At 41.5% G+C, this 17,185-nt stretch overlaps 1 protein-coding gene across 2 annotated transcripts in view; it reads right to left on the minus strand.

Annotated features, from left to right (window-relative positions):
- Positions 1 to 6,120: 6,120 nt before the first annotated feature.
- Positions 6,121 to 17,185, minus strand: part of LOC101853975 (mRNA turnover protein 4 homolog) — a 13,613-nt gene continuing 2,548 nt past the window's right edge. Inside the window, exons 1-8 of one of the 2 annotated variants that reach the window (XM_005109533.3) lie at positions 14,722 to 14,872; positions 12,805 to 12,863; positions 12,064 to 12,167; positions 10,568 to 10,717; positions 9,383 to 9,534; positions 7,590 to 7,666; positions 6,694 to 6,820; positions 6,121 to 6,305 (exon numbers count right to left, since the gene is read on the minus strand). In XM_005109533.3, the coding sequence (XP_005109590.1) occupies positions 6,157 to 6,305; positions 6,694 to 6,820; positions 7,590 to 7,666; positions 9,383 to 9,534; positions 10,568 to 10,717; positions 12,064 to 12,167; positions 12,805 to 12,863; positions 14,722 to 14,749 (846 nt within the window). In that variant the 5' untranslated portion in view covers positions 14,750 to 14,872 and the 3' untranslated portion in view covers positions 6,121 to 6,156. Of the gene's footprint in view, positions 6,306 to 6,693; positions 6,821 to 7,589; positions 7,667 to 9,382; positions 9,535 to 10,567; positions 10,718 to 12,063; positions 12,168 to 12,804; positions 12,864 to 14,721; positions 14,873 to 17,185 lie in introns of those variants that run through there. The other variant, XM_035972670.1, reaches the window with a different exon arrangement.

Genomic DNA, 17,185 nt, shown 5'->3' on the forward strand with positions numbered 1-17,185 from the left:
TATTCGGAGCCGTTATTAAGATATTCAAATACTGCAATTGCATTCGAAAAATAAAAGCTTGACAAAGTATTGTGAAGCTGAACAATTTTAATTTTAGTTAGTTAAGTAGAGGTTTTACAGCGCTTACAACTGCATAAGGTCATATGAGCGCCAGAAGATTAGAGGTGCTACAAGAGAGCAACAAACATAAAAAAGAAGAAGCGGAGATACGGACGATAGATCATGTTTCAAAGGAAAGAAAAAGCAAACCACACCAGAGCACCCGCGAACCACCCACTAAACAATTCTGAAGTCAAATTTCCCAAAACTAGGCCTACTGAGCAGATCGAACTTTGTAATTGTTTCTGAGGTAGTGAATTACGACCAACGCACACTGTGCTGTGGCTGTATGTATGTGACAAAATTGTCACAATCTCCCACTCCCCAGGCGTGGTCATCCACCCAGACACACCTCCCGCTATTTTCTTCACCTTTCCCTCGCTCCTTGGGTGGCCTGCCTGATGGGTTCATCGAGGTGTGCACGTGTGCGTGTGTGTGTGGGGGGGGGGGGTAAGGGGTAAGGGGAAAGGGTCTGATGCTGGTCCAGCAAGGTGTGCGTGTGTGTGTGTGTGTGTGTGCGCGTGCGTGTGTTTGGGGGGGGGGGGATAAGGAGAAAGGTCCTAACGGGTTCATCGAGGTGCATGTGCGTGTGTGCGTGTTTATGTGTGTGTGTGTGTGTGTGTGTGTGTGTGTGTGTGTGTGTGTATGTGTGAGGTGGAGGGGTAAGGGGAAAAGGCTTTTAATGGGTTCATCGAGGTGTGTATGCATGTGTGTGTGGGGGGAGGGGGGGACAGGAGGGGGGTGTGAGGGGTAGAGGGGAAAAGGGAATAACTTAATAAGCAGCAAGATGAGGGTGGTGGAGAGAGGGTAGAAAGGGTGGGCGGGGGGAGATAAGGGGGGAGGGGGTAAAATACTGCATTTGGCCTTGGGTTTGGTTTAGACTGAGGGTAAACTGTATTCTTCCCAGGAAGTTGGTACGGTACGAGTTTTACGGCGCTCGCAACTGCATAAGGCCGGTCATATAACTGAGCGCGCCCAAGAAGTTGAGACTGTTTCAGTTTCAGAACGCTGTCAGGTCTGCTGGGGTACATGTAATAATACATGTATAGATTGTAAACCGTGTAGAGCTAACCGTTGAGTGGGAATTTGCGCTATACAAATGCTCTCATTATTATATTAAAGATTTTTTTCAAAATACCTCTGAGGCCAACTACTAGAAATTGTAGTCTCTTCCATTTTTAATATCCGGGACAGCGGTTTTCCTTGTCATATTTTTCTTTTATTATGCATGTACATGTATGTGTGTGCGTGGGGGAGTGTGGGCGTAATGAAACACAATGTATGATAAATGTGTTGTTTATAATATATTACAAATATATTACATGTAGTTTTGATGATATAAGGGTGTTAAACGATTAATAGAGAATCTATAAAACATTTCACCATTTTTTAATTAAATACCGAATTCAAGTGAGTAGTGATTTTAGACTAAAGTAACGTCAAACAAGTGGCGGTGACACTGGGATCAGACAGATGGTCGCTGGGGTACATGTGTATGTCCTTGAGCTTGAGCAAGACTCGACAACCCTGGATCAACAAACAAGGCACTGCATGCACAAAGGATCCTGAGTGAGAGTGACAGGCAAGGTCGGACGCCGCCTCCCAAATGATCTCAACTGTGTCAACAGAGGTGTAAAAATACATGTACCATACCTGCATTTTTAAAAAGTATAATACATGTGATACGTTGGGGTTTGTTTTTTTTAACTTGTCTCCATATATAGGCTAATACAAAATTTTGAAATTTAGCGCCAAAATCAAACCAGTCAGGAAATGAGCAGGGGAGGCAACCATGAAAATAGTGAACACAGCTTACGCGTATTGTAAAAGTTCCGTCCCTTTACCCAGGTTAAATTTTCCACTGGGGCTCCACGAGGGCAAGTTCATCATGTAGCCTACTTGTACACTTACTTTACAGGTACCGTATGTTAAAATGTTTAAAATATTATAGTCCAAGCTGTTTAAGACGGTCATCCCTTGCTAAGGAGAAAAGTGGCTGTCTTACTTACTACTTAGGTGGACTTTTTACATAGTGCCATTATTTTGTATCCAAAAAAACAAAAGTGCAAAGGTGGTGGGGAGGAGGAATGGGAAGCTGTGTGTACAAGTACAAGTACAGGTGAACGTCTCATTGTTGTAGTCTGTACACGACATCGCATTCTCATAAACAGCAACCAGAGAATGAGCCCGAACATCTGGGTTTCAATACTAAAGGTGGAAATGATTAATTCACCCTTCTTCTTATGTGAGAGTGAGAGGTGTAATCTCATGAAATTGAAGATAAATTTCACTTTATTTTCTGTTGTCCATACTTTGCCCATCAAAGGAAATTGTTAATTCCCCCCCAGCCCGAGTCGATCCAGTGACATAAATTTGCAATGTTTGACCCATGATAAGAAGAGAAGAGATATGTGCACAACATGTCCTTTTTTATTATTATTTATGGAAACTTTATTTAACAAATGTGTTTTATTTTTATATGATGTGATGTGAGCCAATGGCCTTAAACTTAAACACTGAATAAACTTACTACTGAAGACCTCCATTTATAGGGGGTAGCAAGATTGTTTTAGCATAAAATTTCTTGAGTGAAAAATTACTAAATTTTAAAATAACTAATTAAGCATAGGTGACAGTTCCTTGTCAATCATAGTTTTTTTTAATACTTCGATCTTAAAAGCAGGATAAATAGAAGAAATCCACTAACTTACAAACTGCAATTCGCTACCTCCCGAATTACAAAGTTCTATCTGATATATTCAGTGATATTTTTGGTTGATAGAGCAGGTGCAACTGTATTTTTGTATACTACACCGTGGTCACAAACAAATGCGAAAGACCGTAGAGCCTCCTATAGTAATACGTAGTAGTGGGTCGCAAGACCGACTAAACATCAATTAATCATCTCGGACAAAAACTGACAAGAAAAAAATAACATGGATCTCGGCCACAGAACAGTCAAGTTGCCCTTGTCTACTCTTACTCTTGTTTTTTTTTTAAGCGTTCACAGTTGTGACAATCTAAACCAACCTGTGAAGTAAAAACAAACTCCATTGAAAGAGAACAGATTTTTTTTTCAAATTACTGTACCGTACTTATTACTCAAAAATTTATAAACAGTTAAACACAGGTTTGGAACTTTCTTCTTCTTTCACTTTGACCTGCTGTTTCTATTTCTATCTATCAAAATGTTTTAATGTTTTGACTCGATACAGCATTGCATCTATTTTGTCAAGAGGCAATTTTCCTTTGTAACAACCACATCACATTCTGGGAGAAAGGGGCGGAGGTGGAGAGGAAAAGAAGAGCGGCCTAGAGACCTAGCTATTCTTGTATTGTTTGATTCTTTGTTCACGAGGAATGCAATGTCAAATGTATGTATATAGGGAATGAAATGAACAGCTTGAGTCAGGTGAGACTTCCGGAAAAATTTAGGGCCTTTTGCTTTTACTCTACTCTAAAAAAAACAAAATAGGCCTAAAATAATCACAACAGTTGGGTTTATAATAAATACATGTAGTATGTAGGCCCTACATGTGTAAATGATCAAAAATCTTTTTTTTTAACTCTCAAGTTAATACACAAGCATGAAGAATGCTGTTCCACACACGCAGAATACAAGTACATGTAGTTAAGGCCTACATGTATGTGCATCCTGGTCTAGTAAAGTTGCTTGTCAACAAGGCAATAAATACACCAGCATGCATGACTGCACTTAAAAGAGGTGCAAAAATGAGGGCAAATAATATAATATAATACAGATTTGATATTGACACGTCTTGGGCAATTCCTTTTCTGATGGGACAACAAGGCCTGATGAAAAGTGTCTAATTTTTTTATCTGTAACGAAATAGAAAACAGCTCATGTTATCATGAGACCCGCTTGTTGAAAAGACGAAAATAATCAAAAGCTGTATTCATGTATAAGAGATAGGGCTTACAATGTATCCATGGCTCTAGGCCCTCCACATAGACCATGGAGGTTTGACTGACTCTATCGTGTGCCCCACAGTCGTTCCTCACTCCTTCTCTTAGCAGGGCTCCTGCCATGAAATCCAAACCAAATTCAAGGAGATTTCAAAAAGAATTTTTTTTAATTTATGGAGATTTCGTCAAGAAATTCATGCAGTTTTTGACAGCGCTTTACTAAGAGCAATAATACAGGAAACAAAAATTCAATTAAAAGATTTTGTTCATGTTCAATCTGACGAAATTCAAGTAGTTTTCAATTCAAGGAGGTTCCTCAAAATCAAGGAGTTTTCAAGATTTTTTTTCCTTGAATGCGAATTCAAGGAGTTTTGAAGGACTCCTTGAACTCAAGGAGGCTGCAGGAACCCTGCCTTAATCCTTGCTTGGTTTCCTGTGCGATGTCTGGGACTCGTGTTCTCCTTTCACTTTCAATATAGAGAAAATTAGTATGGTACATAATTTACAACTATGAAACTGGAAAGTCATTGAGCTCCGACTCAGTCTTGGTCAAAACAGGATTTCAGACGTCAACTTTATCATCATATTTATAAAAAAGATTTTTTTAATGCTACAGTACCTCTTTTTCACACAGCTACTTACGATATCGCATCCTACAGTTACAGAAAAACTTGTTCACAATTATTATAATAAACGAACAAGGCTGCAGTTGTTGATTGTACATTGGTGTCTGCCACTCACATCTTTTTCATCTACACAAAGGCTTATTTTTAACACTTTGCCGTCATATCTCGCCGACTGGCAAGGAATGTCGAACTTCTGCTCGCGTCACAAAACGCCAATCGGAGATGTTTACCACCCAGTATCTTTGGATATCCCCCAAAATGCTTACGATGGCAAGGGTTTAAACTATATGAGCCCTGTGATGGCAACGTGTTAACCCAAATACTGTCAATGGAAAGCTGCCAGAATGTAAGGGTGTTTTTGCAAAAAGTATATTATCAGAAAATCTGATACAGCATTTTTATTTTCAATACAAAGTAAAGACAAGTATATATTTTAGAATGGTAATTGAACATACAACACTATTGTTCACTCATTTTCAACATTTGACAACTTTCCTTCTTTTGAGTGACCTTGACCTTAGAGACTGACCACTGTAAGTAAGACCCGTAAGGGTGGGTAATTTTAAAAAATGGTAAAAAATCAAAATAAAACAAATTACGAAAACTGAAAGAGCCAAGTTGTTCAGTATTCAAAGATCTTTCAAACCATGTATAACACTTGAAGAAAGTGGTTAATTTGAGTTTTATATGATTTTTTTTTTCTAGGTCTATAGTGAAATTTTCTTATTCTAACTCTGGATGCTCAGAGCAACCTAAATTTCTGACAAATGCACATATTTATATTTATATTATTTGAAAGATCTTTGAGTACTAAAGAGGTAGGCTACCACAAGTGTGAACACAATTTTAGTTAGTAAACTACATGAAAAATGTTATCATGCTGATATCAAATTGGGTTTACCTTTAATCTCTCTATCAATCTCTGCCTCAGGCTCAACTTCTCTCAATTTATCATCTGCAACTGTTGCAACTTGATCTACTACTACTAGATCTAGAAGATCTACATTGCTTTCTTCATCACCCCCATCACTGTGGTCAGTGTTGTCATTGTCACTTATGTGTGGAATATCCGGGAAATCACCATCTGAATCATCGCTATCAGGTTCTTCAAATAAATCAAACAAGCCTCTCCTTGAAGAAGTGCCACTAGTGGAAGGCCCTGGATCAGGACTTGCCATTTTTCATAAATCACGGACTCCGATATTCACTGACTTCAGACACTTGCCTTTCCAAAATTCCTGCGTCAACCAGCTTTGCTTTGGCCAAAAATGAAATTAGAAATACTGTTTCTTGTTCAGGAAGAGTTACTTCCTGTGTCCTCTTCATAGCCGATTTATTCAGCATTTTTTCCCAGTGACAAATATATATTATAACCGGTCACAACATTCTGGTGGCATCCCAGTGACCGCACTGACAGTATTTGGGTTAAGGACCACAGGCTGGGCAATAAAAATAAACTGAAGACCCGTCGAGTAAAACATAGTTTATTTATAACATGTCATTATCAAGAGTCCTCCTCCTCATCGTCATCATCTTCAATATCATCGTCTTGTCCCTCCTCATCATCATCATCCTCAGCACTATCCTCCATGTTCAGCCCTATGCTAGTCTCATCATCAGCCTTGTCGTCTGTGGGTTTTTCCTCGACTTTGGCTGAGAAGAGAAAGCAGGAGATGTGGCATAAAATAACCCACTTCAAATCCACAATACAGACAAGTTGATGATGCCAATAAGGTCCTATTCACCTCACCCCCCGCCCCTCCAACTTAAGCACCAGGATGCCTTCAAAGCACTTTTTATGAAAAATGCATTAGCTTGTTGCAAACCAAGAAAGAGGAAATAGTATGAGAAGATTTTTTAGTACTTTCAGTTTTAGTAAGAGTTTTACGGCCCTTGCAGCACCACAAATCATTAAAGTAAAAGTGCTGGAGAGAGAGAGAGAGAGGGAGAGAGAGAGAGGGAGAGAGAGAGAGAGAGAGGGAGAGAGAGAAAGAAAGAGAGAAACAACACAACAGACGCAGCCGCAGATCACAAGACTCACGTTTGACCTTGACCCTGTCTGGCACGATGTGCCGCGGCTGGTCGTCAAAGGTTTTCCACAGTCCTGAGTTGTTCCACACGCCCTCCATGGTGATGTGAAAGTCCGACATCTGATGGCCAAACAGTTTCTGTCGACAGAAAACAGGGAGTGGTTTTTAGTTTTTGTAAGAGTTTTACAGCATTTGCAACACATTATGGTCATATAAGTTCTGAAGAATAGAGGTATTTGTTACAAGAGATAAATAAACAGGTAAAAGGTTTAGTTTAGTTTAGTTTTAGAAAGAGTTTTACTGCACTTGCAACACAATAAGGTCATATATGAATGCACAAGATTAGAGGTGTTACAAGAGAGTAACAAACACAAAAAAAGGAGGAGAGATCAGGACGATAGATCATGTTTGCTAGGAAAGAAGGAGCAAACCACACCAAAGCACCCGCCAACCACCCACAGGGAGTAATTACAATGCACAGCTCAAGAAGGGCACACTATCGTATCAACGTTATTAGAATGCCCAATGTTCCATACAACAGCTGTGCATTTCTACTGTAACCCATCTAAAAACCCAATTCTCAATAAGACAGAGGTGACATTGTATTTCATACAATTTAAATACTATATTATACAAAATGGTTGGGAGAGAGTTTTGTCATTGAAGCCATCTAATTATGCTCAATGAAATATAAAACAGAGGTGACATTTTATTGTAGTCATATAAAAAAAAAAAAATACTCCATGAACATTCCATTCGATAATGGTAAGATTGATAGTTTCTTTGAAATGTCAATGTTGTGCAACACAGCAGTTGCAAGACAGTAGTCTGCCAGAAGATGCAAGTTCTCCCCCCCCCCCCCCCCTCATCCCCCACCAAGTAAAGGGATGGGGCTGAAATCACTCACCAGTATGCGGCATTGCTCGGGGCCAAGCGTCTGTCCTTTCTCACACACTGTGTGTTCCTTGAGCAGGTGGATCACGCCTGAAACACACAGACACAGCAGGAATGTAATTAATTACACACGCAAACAGCACGCAAAATAGCACACAAAGACAGTCCAGGGTTCCTTCCATGAACTCCCCACCAAATTCAAGGAGGTTTCAAGGAGAAGTTTGTTTAATTCAAGGAGATTTGGTCAACAAGTTCATGCAGAAAGCCTATTTCCGATAGGCCTACACTTGTCCAAAAGGAATTGCAGTTTCGAATTTCCTTTAAAAAAATTGTTCCTATCATTCTGCGAAATTCAAAGAGATTTTCCTTGAATGCAAATTCAAGAAGTTTTCAAGGACTCACTGAATTCAAGGAGGCCGCAAGAACCCTGAGTAACTCACATCTCATCCGAAAAGGCGCTCAATGAAAACTGTACATAACCTGACCAGGTAACAACTTTGGGCAAACCAAAGACCTGATCTTGACTTGTTCAAGTAAAAACCCTCTATCTGCAGCTGGTCTGTTACATCTGTGGCCACAGCACAGAGACATATTCTCGTTCCCTCCCCCTCCTCCTCCTCCCCCACCCCCAAAACTTGCAGGGGAAGAGGAAATTGTCTATCCCCTATACTGATGGCAAAGACTTTCTCCCTGCCATGACGGGGATCAAGGACTGGTGATGGGTCTCATTTAAATATTGAGAAATGCCTAAGCGTCTCAAACAGCTTCTCCCAATCCAGCCAACCGTACCTGCCCGTGGTGGTCCCTGTCCTCACTGACACGGCTCTGGCGAGTGGCGAGTTGTTGGCGCCAACAAACCAACCCCCCCGTTTCCTAGAGGGATTAAAACAACAGGATGAGAGCAGGTGTGGCCCCACAAGGCGCAGGAGGCAGAACCCACCGATGCGTGGTAGACGCTATGCTCCTCACTAACACACCCCTACTCTCCCTTGAGTGGGTGTCTAATCTGCCTAACACCTCTACTTCTTTTATCAACACACCCTCCGTGGCTGAGAAGGTACCAGCCAGTTTGAGAGTGTCTGGGTGCAGGGGATGGACCGAGCGGAATGCCTGACTTGCTTTCTGACCGTGTACCTCTTAGTAAAGGCACAACGACCCAGGACGTGACGATCCAATGCCTTTTCCACTTGGCCGATACCTCATGAAAGATTAGAAAATTTTAGCCAGTAGCCTTTAGTGGCGGCTAATGGGCAACGTGAACCCTACCGGAATTACACCGTCACAGGGCAGTTAGGTCTTTCCAGTCTCTTGAAAACCCCTTGTTCCCTCCTATCCTCAACATGAATGGCCCCTTCTCAGGGTGGGCAGGCAGTCCACAGACACCCCAGTCCACAATGCCACAACCCTGCCATGACCACTATCTCCATATAAACAAACGAGGGATTTACATTTCCCCGATCACACTACCTCAACAAATGAGACAGTGAATGAGTTAACTTGAATTATGCTCCCCCCAACCACTATCTTAACGAGTCAGTGAGTTACACACTATTGCCCCCTCCCCCCCCCAAAAAAAAAACCTCTTAGATTTGGTTTACTAAGAGTTTTGCAGCACTTGCAACACAATTAGGTCATATAAGTGTCGAAGAACAGATGTGTTACAAAAGAGTATCGTACACGAAAAAGGAGGACAGATAAGTACGATAAGATGTTTGAAACGAAAGAAGGAGCAAACCACACCAGAGCCCCCGCCAACCAACCCAACAACCCACCCACTCCCCCAACCTCCCACCCCTCCAGTTTCACCTCTCTTGAGCTGTGTGGGCAGTCCCAGTTGTCGTAGCTGGGGTTCGATCGAGTGCGTGAACTCTGTGAGCGGGCCCTCCTCCAGCACCACCGTCTGGCTAGCCACTGTGCCTGAGCGGGCGTAGTCCGGGATGTACAGCTCCTCAAAGTACCTGCAGGGGGAGTGGGGGGGAGAAGAGGGGGTGGGGGGGGGGGGGGGGGAGAAACAGTGCATGATTCTATGCAAATGAAAAAGGTACATATGTATTATCTGTCCTAACTTTCTCACTTTGTTATACAGTCGAGTCCGCTTAAACCGGAGACCTTTAACCCTTTGAGCCCTGACCTCCTGAGGCTACCGTGCCTCTGCCTGAGCTCCTGAGCGATATATTACTAATATCCATTTTTTTTAAAGAAAAAAACAAACAAACACAAATAGAATTTAAAAAAGCAAACATCCATAAGACCATCAGAATCCATATCCCACTCAGGGTAGTCCTCATCATTACCAGCCTCTAATTCAGAAAGATTTTTTTTAAAATCAATAACATCCTGCGTGTTAAACACTGTTTTCCGTGTGCATTTTGTCCAAGGCTGGCCGGGTCGGAGATAAGGTCTCGCTCACCAATGTACCAGTACCAGTGGCTAGGCATATGGACAGTTCCACGCACCATAAGGCACAAAGGGTTAATCCTAAAACAGCGGGAAACCAAAAGAAAATAAAACCCCTGATATTTTTTCCCTTCTTTTCAAGCAACCTCTTTTTACTAAAAACCTGCCTACACGGGGAATTTATAACTTTTTCTTGCTAAATCCAACCAAAACTGGGCTCTCGGCTTGTTTCTCTCTCACACTGGATTTCCTCTATGGATATGATTAAACATGATCATTCAAATCAAGCTGTTTAGTTTTAGTAGGAGTTTTATGGCACTTGCAACACAATAAGATCAAATAAGTGCCGCAGAGCAGATGTGTTACAAGGAGGAGGATGAGAGATAAGGACGACAGATGTTTGATAGGAAAGAAGGAGCTAACCACACCAGAGCATCCACCAGCCAACCACCCACCGACAGATGTTTGATAGGAAAGAAGGAGCAAACCACACCAGACGTCCACAGCACCCACTAACCACGCTCTTGACAAAGACAAACAGTTACAGTACAAAAAGCAGCAGCAGCAAAAGATCACCCTTAGCCTTACACTTACTTTAAGACTTCCTTCTCTGTGGCGTTGGTGAACAGGAGACCCATCTGGCCCTGCAGGTGCTGTGTCAGTTTGTGCAGGTTCTCTCTGTACTCCTCCTCCGCTGTACGACCCAGGGCCAGCATCATCACTTTGTTCTTGCCGAAAAAAAATCTAAGAGAAAAAAAAAAAGATGTTTTAGTTTAGTTTCAGTAGAGGTTTTACGGCGCTTGCAACTGCATAAGGTTATATGAGCGCCAGAAGTTTAGAGGTGTTAAAAGAGAGTAACAAACATAAAAAAAGAAGAAGGGGGAGATAAGGACGATAGATGTTTGATAGGAAAGGAGTAAACCACACCAGAGCACCCACCAACCACCCACAAAAAAAGAGATGTGTGAGCATTAACCTCACTGGGACAAGACATAAATTTCTCATATATGGAAATAGATACATCATGATTATAGGGGTAGCTTTTACAATTTAAAGTTTGAAATAATAAAAGGCATGTTATACTTAAAGAATATGGCATGAATAGAAAATGGACAGTGTCGATTTTTGGCCAATATCTCCATTTGTGGATTGCGAGAAGTAACCCATTTTTGTCAGCACACTTCACATATACAGTGATTAAAAACAACAACAAAAACCCGACAAAATATAAGGAAGTATTGATTTTTACAAAAGTCATGCTTTGACAGAGAAGTGGAAATCACACATGGTCAAAACAAGATTAAAACAGATGATAGATGATACAGACAAAGCAGAGTTCCATTACAATGAAATGTTGGATGAATGTTTTAATTACATACAGTGTGTGCCTAACAAGAAAACACAATTTCCCTGAACTTTTCCTTTGTGTTCTACATTAAGCAATGTGTGCGCAGAGTGTTTATAGAGTGTGTGTACAGATGATGCATCATATGTGCGCAGTGAATATATACAGAGAGTGTGTCTGTGTGTGTTTTGTGTGTGTGTGTGTATTTTGTGCGCGTGTACTGTGTGTGTTTTTGTGTGTTCGTGTTTCTTTGTGCATGCACATGTGAGTGTGTGTTTGTGTGTGTGTGTGTGTGTATGTTTGTGTGTGCGTGTGTGTGTGTGTGCAGAACATGTACAACATAAGCACTGATGCAGATTGAGTGCAGTGTGGACATACTGAGAGTACAGTGTGCAGTGTGTGTAAACAGTGTGTTCGCAGTATGTGTAAAATGTGTGTCCCATGTGTGCAGTGGCTGCTTGGCATGTACAGTGTACGTGTGTACAATGCGCACAACTTGTGAGTATGTGTGCTATGTGTGCGTGCAGTGTGTGTTGAGGGTGCTTTTTGCTCAGAGTGTGTGTGTGTATACAAAGAACACGAAGTGTGAATGTGTGTGCAAATGTGTGCTGCATGTGTGCAATGAGTGCAGCAGGTGCACAGAGTGCGTGTTGTGAGTGCGCTGTGTTTGTGTGGGTGAGTGCGTAATATGAACAAAGAGTGAGCTGTGTGTGTGTGTGTACATCTGCCAGGACACTGGGCCTACCTGCTGTGATTCCATTCTTGTCTGATCTCTTTGAGCTGCACATTACGCATGTTGTGAACTGAAAATGTGAAGATTCTAGCATACTGGTCCGCTGTTTCTCGTATCTGTCGACACCAAGACCACAAAAAAAGCTTTGACTTGAGATACAGAAAACAAAATCCAACTAGCATCAGCTACTAAAAAGAGTAAGGGATGGGGAAAAAATGAAATGGTCAGAAACAACAAAGGCACTGCAAGTTTTACTTTGTTTTAGTAAATAAAGAGTTTTAAGGCACTTGCAACATATGATAATTAGGTCATGTAAGTGCCAAAGACTAAAAGTGCTACAAGCGAGTAACGAACACAAATAAAGAAAGATAAAAATAACGGGTATTTGATAGGAAAGAAGGAGCAAACTACACAAAATAAAAGCACCCAGCAACCATCCGCAAAAGACAATTAAAAGTGGTGTTGTCCAAAAACCTGCACAAGAGAGAAACAAATATAATCATTATTGAATAATTTTCTGAGAGACACAACTGACAGCGGAACAAACCAACCTACACCAGAGCCAACGACATAACAAGGCGAAAATTTAAAAACTCAAATTTAAATAACACAAAACACACTAGAGGGTACACAGAGGCCACATCAAGCATCAGTAGGCAAGTTAAAATGAGCACAGAATCCCCACCTACTCAGAATTTACACCACAACCGTGTCTAAGTAGCAGAGACAGAAAGTTTTTTTTAGAAATCTCACCTTCTCCATCAGTGTCTGTTTCAGCTCCAAGCCTTTCTTCTTCGTCTGTGTCAGTGACACTGGAACACAGAGAAAATCATTTCATTCAAGTTTGTGTTTTATACATCAACAATTAGCAGGAAGAGAGCAAACAGTTTTGTCTTCAAGACTGCTAACGTTTTAATTAATACAGTGGAAACCACATATATAACAGGCCCGGTAATAACAGGGATTTTTAACATTCCCGGGTTTTTTTCTACCCTTTGTCTCTATTAAAAGTAATTGGCAATAACAGGGCCTAATCATAGCCCAAATGGTTATAGTTGGGACAAAGGCTCATTGACAATGTGTAATAAGTAAGAGAGAGAGGGAGAGAGAAAGAGTAACGCAGTGATGGAGCAAGCCCACGCAGCGGGTGAAGCGAGAGAGAGCTGCGGTGTGCTGCAGACTTTGATCTAGCCCTAAGCCTAGCTACACGCACGAGTAATGTGTCACGAGCAGGCATGCCATATGGCCAAAACTCTTGTTCCTGGGTACTTGTGGCAAGGGAAACTACCCATGAATAAATACAGCTGGATTAGTCCACAAATGCTTACTTCACTTGCATTTCTGATTTAACAGGGATCTGATATAACAGGACTTTATCTCTGGTCCCATCATCCCTGTTATATCAGGTTTCCACTGAAATTCTTATTCTTTCAGAGCAAAAGTAAAACCCGTCAGTCAGAATGACATTTTACAAAGTGGAATTAGATTATTTATTTTTAAAGTGGTTTAAATTCCCCTCAAGTCAGGTGATGAAGCCCCTTCAGCAGTATTACTTTACTCATGGACCTGTCTCATGCCTCAATTTTTTAAATCCCTTTTCATGTTAATTTTACCTGCTGTACACAACTGACGCGCACGCTATCATCAGAGAGGCTAGGATAGCACTTGAGAGGTGTGAAGTCTTCCCCATTACTTATCGAATAGATCACATGGGCTGGGCCTCTCTGGAACGCCCCCCCCCCCCCTGCTCTGCTGCCCCTAAATTCCCATGTCTTTTTTCTGGCTCCCTTGCAATTCCGTCTTACACGGGTTCGACTGTTAATATAATCTAGGTCTAGACTAGACAACACGCTAAAGTATAGAGACCTACTATAAAAATATTCAAATGGCCGTAACTACTCATAATGACTTATCAACTTATGAGAGGAAGTTATTCTTGAAGCTGCAGTGAGCACCTTGCACACACCTCTGCGATTGGCTCAAATAAAGATGACGTATTTCGCAATCTACTTTTGTCTTCCTGAGCTTCCCTCGCTGTGGTGGGCCTGCTTTGCCGATGGACTACGTCACTAGGTTTCATTGCCGACTGCTTGGGTTGTGTGTGTGTGTGTGTGTTTGTGTATGTGTGCATGCGCACATGCTTGTGTTTGTGTGTCTGTACACCGTTGCTGAGATCATTATTTGATAACATGAATTAAAACCAAGAAAAAACCAACACGGCCAGATCTCGTCAACAGTAACTGGTGAGGGAAACCCAAGAGTCTTGGGCTTGGGCGAAACCCCGGAAAACGACAAAAATAGATGGTGGAAATACGTCATCTATATTTGAATTTCGACCAATCACAGAGGTGTGCTAGGTGCTCGCTGACTGTAGCTTCACAAATAGAAAGCTAAGATTGAGTGTTATTTTCATTATAATAGATTAACACTTAACACACCCCCACAGTCACAGTAATCATCGCAGCAAAAACACATTTCCAAGACTGCTCACTGTACTACAACAGTCCTTTACAGTTACACAGTAGAATCTAGACTCTAGATAAGACTCGCATCATCAGTCATCAGTGAGACATCACCACAGTTCATCAGTCAGTCTCAGCACAGTGCGACAGTAGCAGAAAAGGACATGAGAACATATTGACGGAAAGCTTTAACAGTTTTAACTTCAACCTTTTTTATCCCGCTTCGATTTCGGCATTGTGATATAGTTGATGAAGCTCAGTCAAACGATGCAATGTTGTTGACTACGAGCTGTGAAAACGAAAGCACGTGCGCCAGGCTGGTATCTCTAATGCTTGCTTGTAAGAACCAAAACAACGTTGACCGGAAGTAGGAAGTAGAAACTCAAGCAAGACCCCGGAAGCTCTTTAAACCATCGTAGTTTGTACTTATCGAATTTTGTACAAAATTTAATTGGCTAATGAATAGGTTAATTTTTTTTCAATAACGTACAGGGGAGATTAGATGGAGGGAATGAAAAGAAGATGGTGAATGTCGGTCTCTCTATGAACCGACCTTCAAAATATTTTTCCCATAAGGCTTAGAATCTGGGTCAAAGATCCTCCTACACATGATAAATAAATTTTCATTAATTAACTTGAAAATGCCCCCCCCCCCCAAAAAAAAGTATCGCTATACATTATTTGATAGATATACATCATATGCAACAAAATAGAGAAAAAGAAGAGCTCGTTTGCATGACATTAAAAACGATCGGGGAAAAGTATTGAATGCATGCAACTCCTCGGTACGGTATTCAAAAAAGCAACCTGTAATTTTATAACTAACATAATACATATATAGGTATAAAATTGGCCCAAAAATTACATTTTGGGAAGCACAAAATTAAATGATCCAAAGATGGGCCTCCAAGTTAAATGCACTTAACTAAAGAGAAAACAAAGCCTCTTTTGCATAAAATTAAAAAGAGCAACAAAAGTTAGCGCCAGGTACGTTCACCAGTCTTCAAAATACCCATAGAATCGTATGTACTGCTCATTCAGACCAAAAACCAATCCGTTAGAGTCCTTTCGTCACACAGACACACCAATTTAATTCTTATAGTGTCTCACGACCTGCTCATTACTATTGATATGATATTGTCCTCCTCCTCCTCCTCCTCCTCCTCCTCCTCCTCCTCCTCCTCCTCATCATCATCATCATCATCATCATCATCATCATCATCATCATCATCATCATCATCATCATCATCATCATCATCACCATCATCATCATCAGGCGGGGTCTTCCACAGGGCAAGACCGACGGCGCCGGTCACTTTTTGTCGGCTGTACAGAGTTCAAGACATTGATTGCTGATCATAATTTTTATTTATGTAGTTTTAAGTAAATGCACATTAATATCTAATCAACGTTCAAAAAGCACTCGGCCGATTTGAAGGCGCTCTGAGAAACAATAGTGGTTCTTTGGTGTGTTGTCGGACTACCGAGACTCGTCCCTCAATCTTTTGTATTAATCACGCCGGCTCGTCGTATATGAATCTCCCCTTTCACAATGTGAAACTTATCGGATCTGCGCGAGGCGCGCCTTTCCGAACACCGCCCACCTGGCGGTGACGTCAGCTTACATGCGAATAACTTTAGAACGACAGATGAACGCCATTGGCCGATGTTTACAGTAACTTTACTTACTTTACTTTGATAACTTTTCGGATCCAGCGACCATTTGGGTTCTAGCCCTTCGGTCTGATATTTATAGTAACAACCATCTTGTTTGACCTCCCTTTACTTTCCAACTCGAAGTCAGGTACCCATTAGAGGTGGGTGAGCGAAAAAAAATCCGTGGCCGAACCGAGGCTCGAACCTGGACTTTCTGCTTTGGAGACAAGCGCACTAACCACTCCGCCACCACACCACTGTTGGCTACAGGTTTTAAAAATACTGCAATTGTGCTTTGCGGTCGTGTTGCCACTGTGAACGACAACAAAGTGGAAATCCCTCAATGACCTCAAACAAGACGATGGTTACTATAAATATCGGCCAATGGCGTACATCTATCGTTCTAAAGTTATCCGCATGCCGTCAGCCTCCGGGTGAATTCAGCTTTTGCCTCCTTGGCTTTTGCGCAGAGAGCTAAAAAGACCATAGAAAAAGACGGCTTCTAATTGCCAATTGGCCTCTCTGTTACTTACAAATGAAGGATACGTCTGCAGTATTAATAATACATATTATTTTATATCATTGCATCAGTTACATTCATCATTCAACCTGTCTCTTAACTGCTTGTACATCTATTGTTAGCAAAATGATTTCTATTGAGTTTTAAGCCATCCATGGTCCATGGTTCTTTTTGATGTTCTCTTCGTCACCTACTTCCCGGAGTTAACTTATTATTTGGCCAGGACCCTGGACCGGCGATCCTTCGTTCCGCCCAGTAATCAGTAGTGTTATAGATCAAGAGGGAATTTTAACGAGGACAGGGAAGCGCCCCGTTCGGCTGTCAGGGTCTGGGCCTAAAACAATACACCCTCCTCCTCCCCACCCCTTTTCCTGTCCCTCTTTCCCCTTTTCCACCTTCACCCCAGGTAGACTCTAATTTCTATAATTAATCTCTCTCTCTCTCTTTCTCTCTCTTTCTCTCTCTCTCTCTCTCTCTCTCTCTCTCTCTCTCTCTC

Source organism: Aplysia californica, unplaced genomic scaffold (assembly GCF_000002075.1).
Source record: "Aplysia californica isolate F4 #8 unplaced genomic scaffold, AplCal3.0 scaffold00787, whole genome shotgun sequence".
NCBI classification, from domain to species: domain Eukaryota; kingdom Metazoa; phylum Mollusca; class Gastropoda; order Aplysiida; family Aplysiidae; genus Aplysia; species Aplysia californica.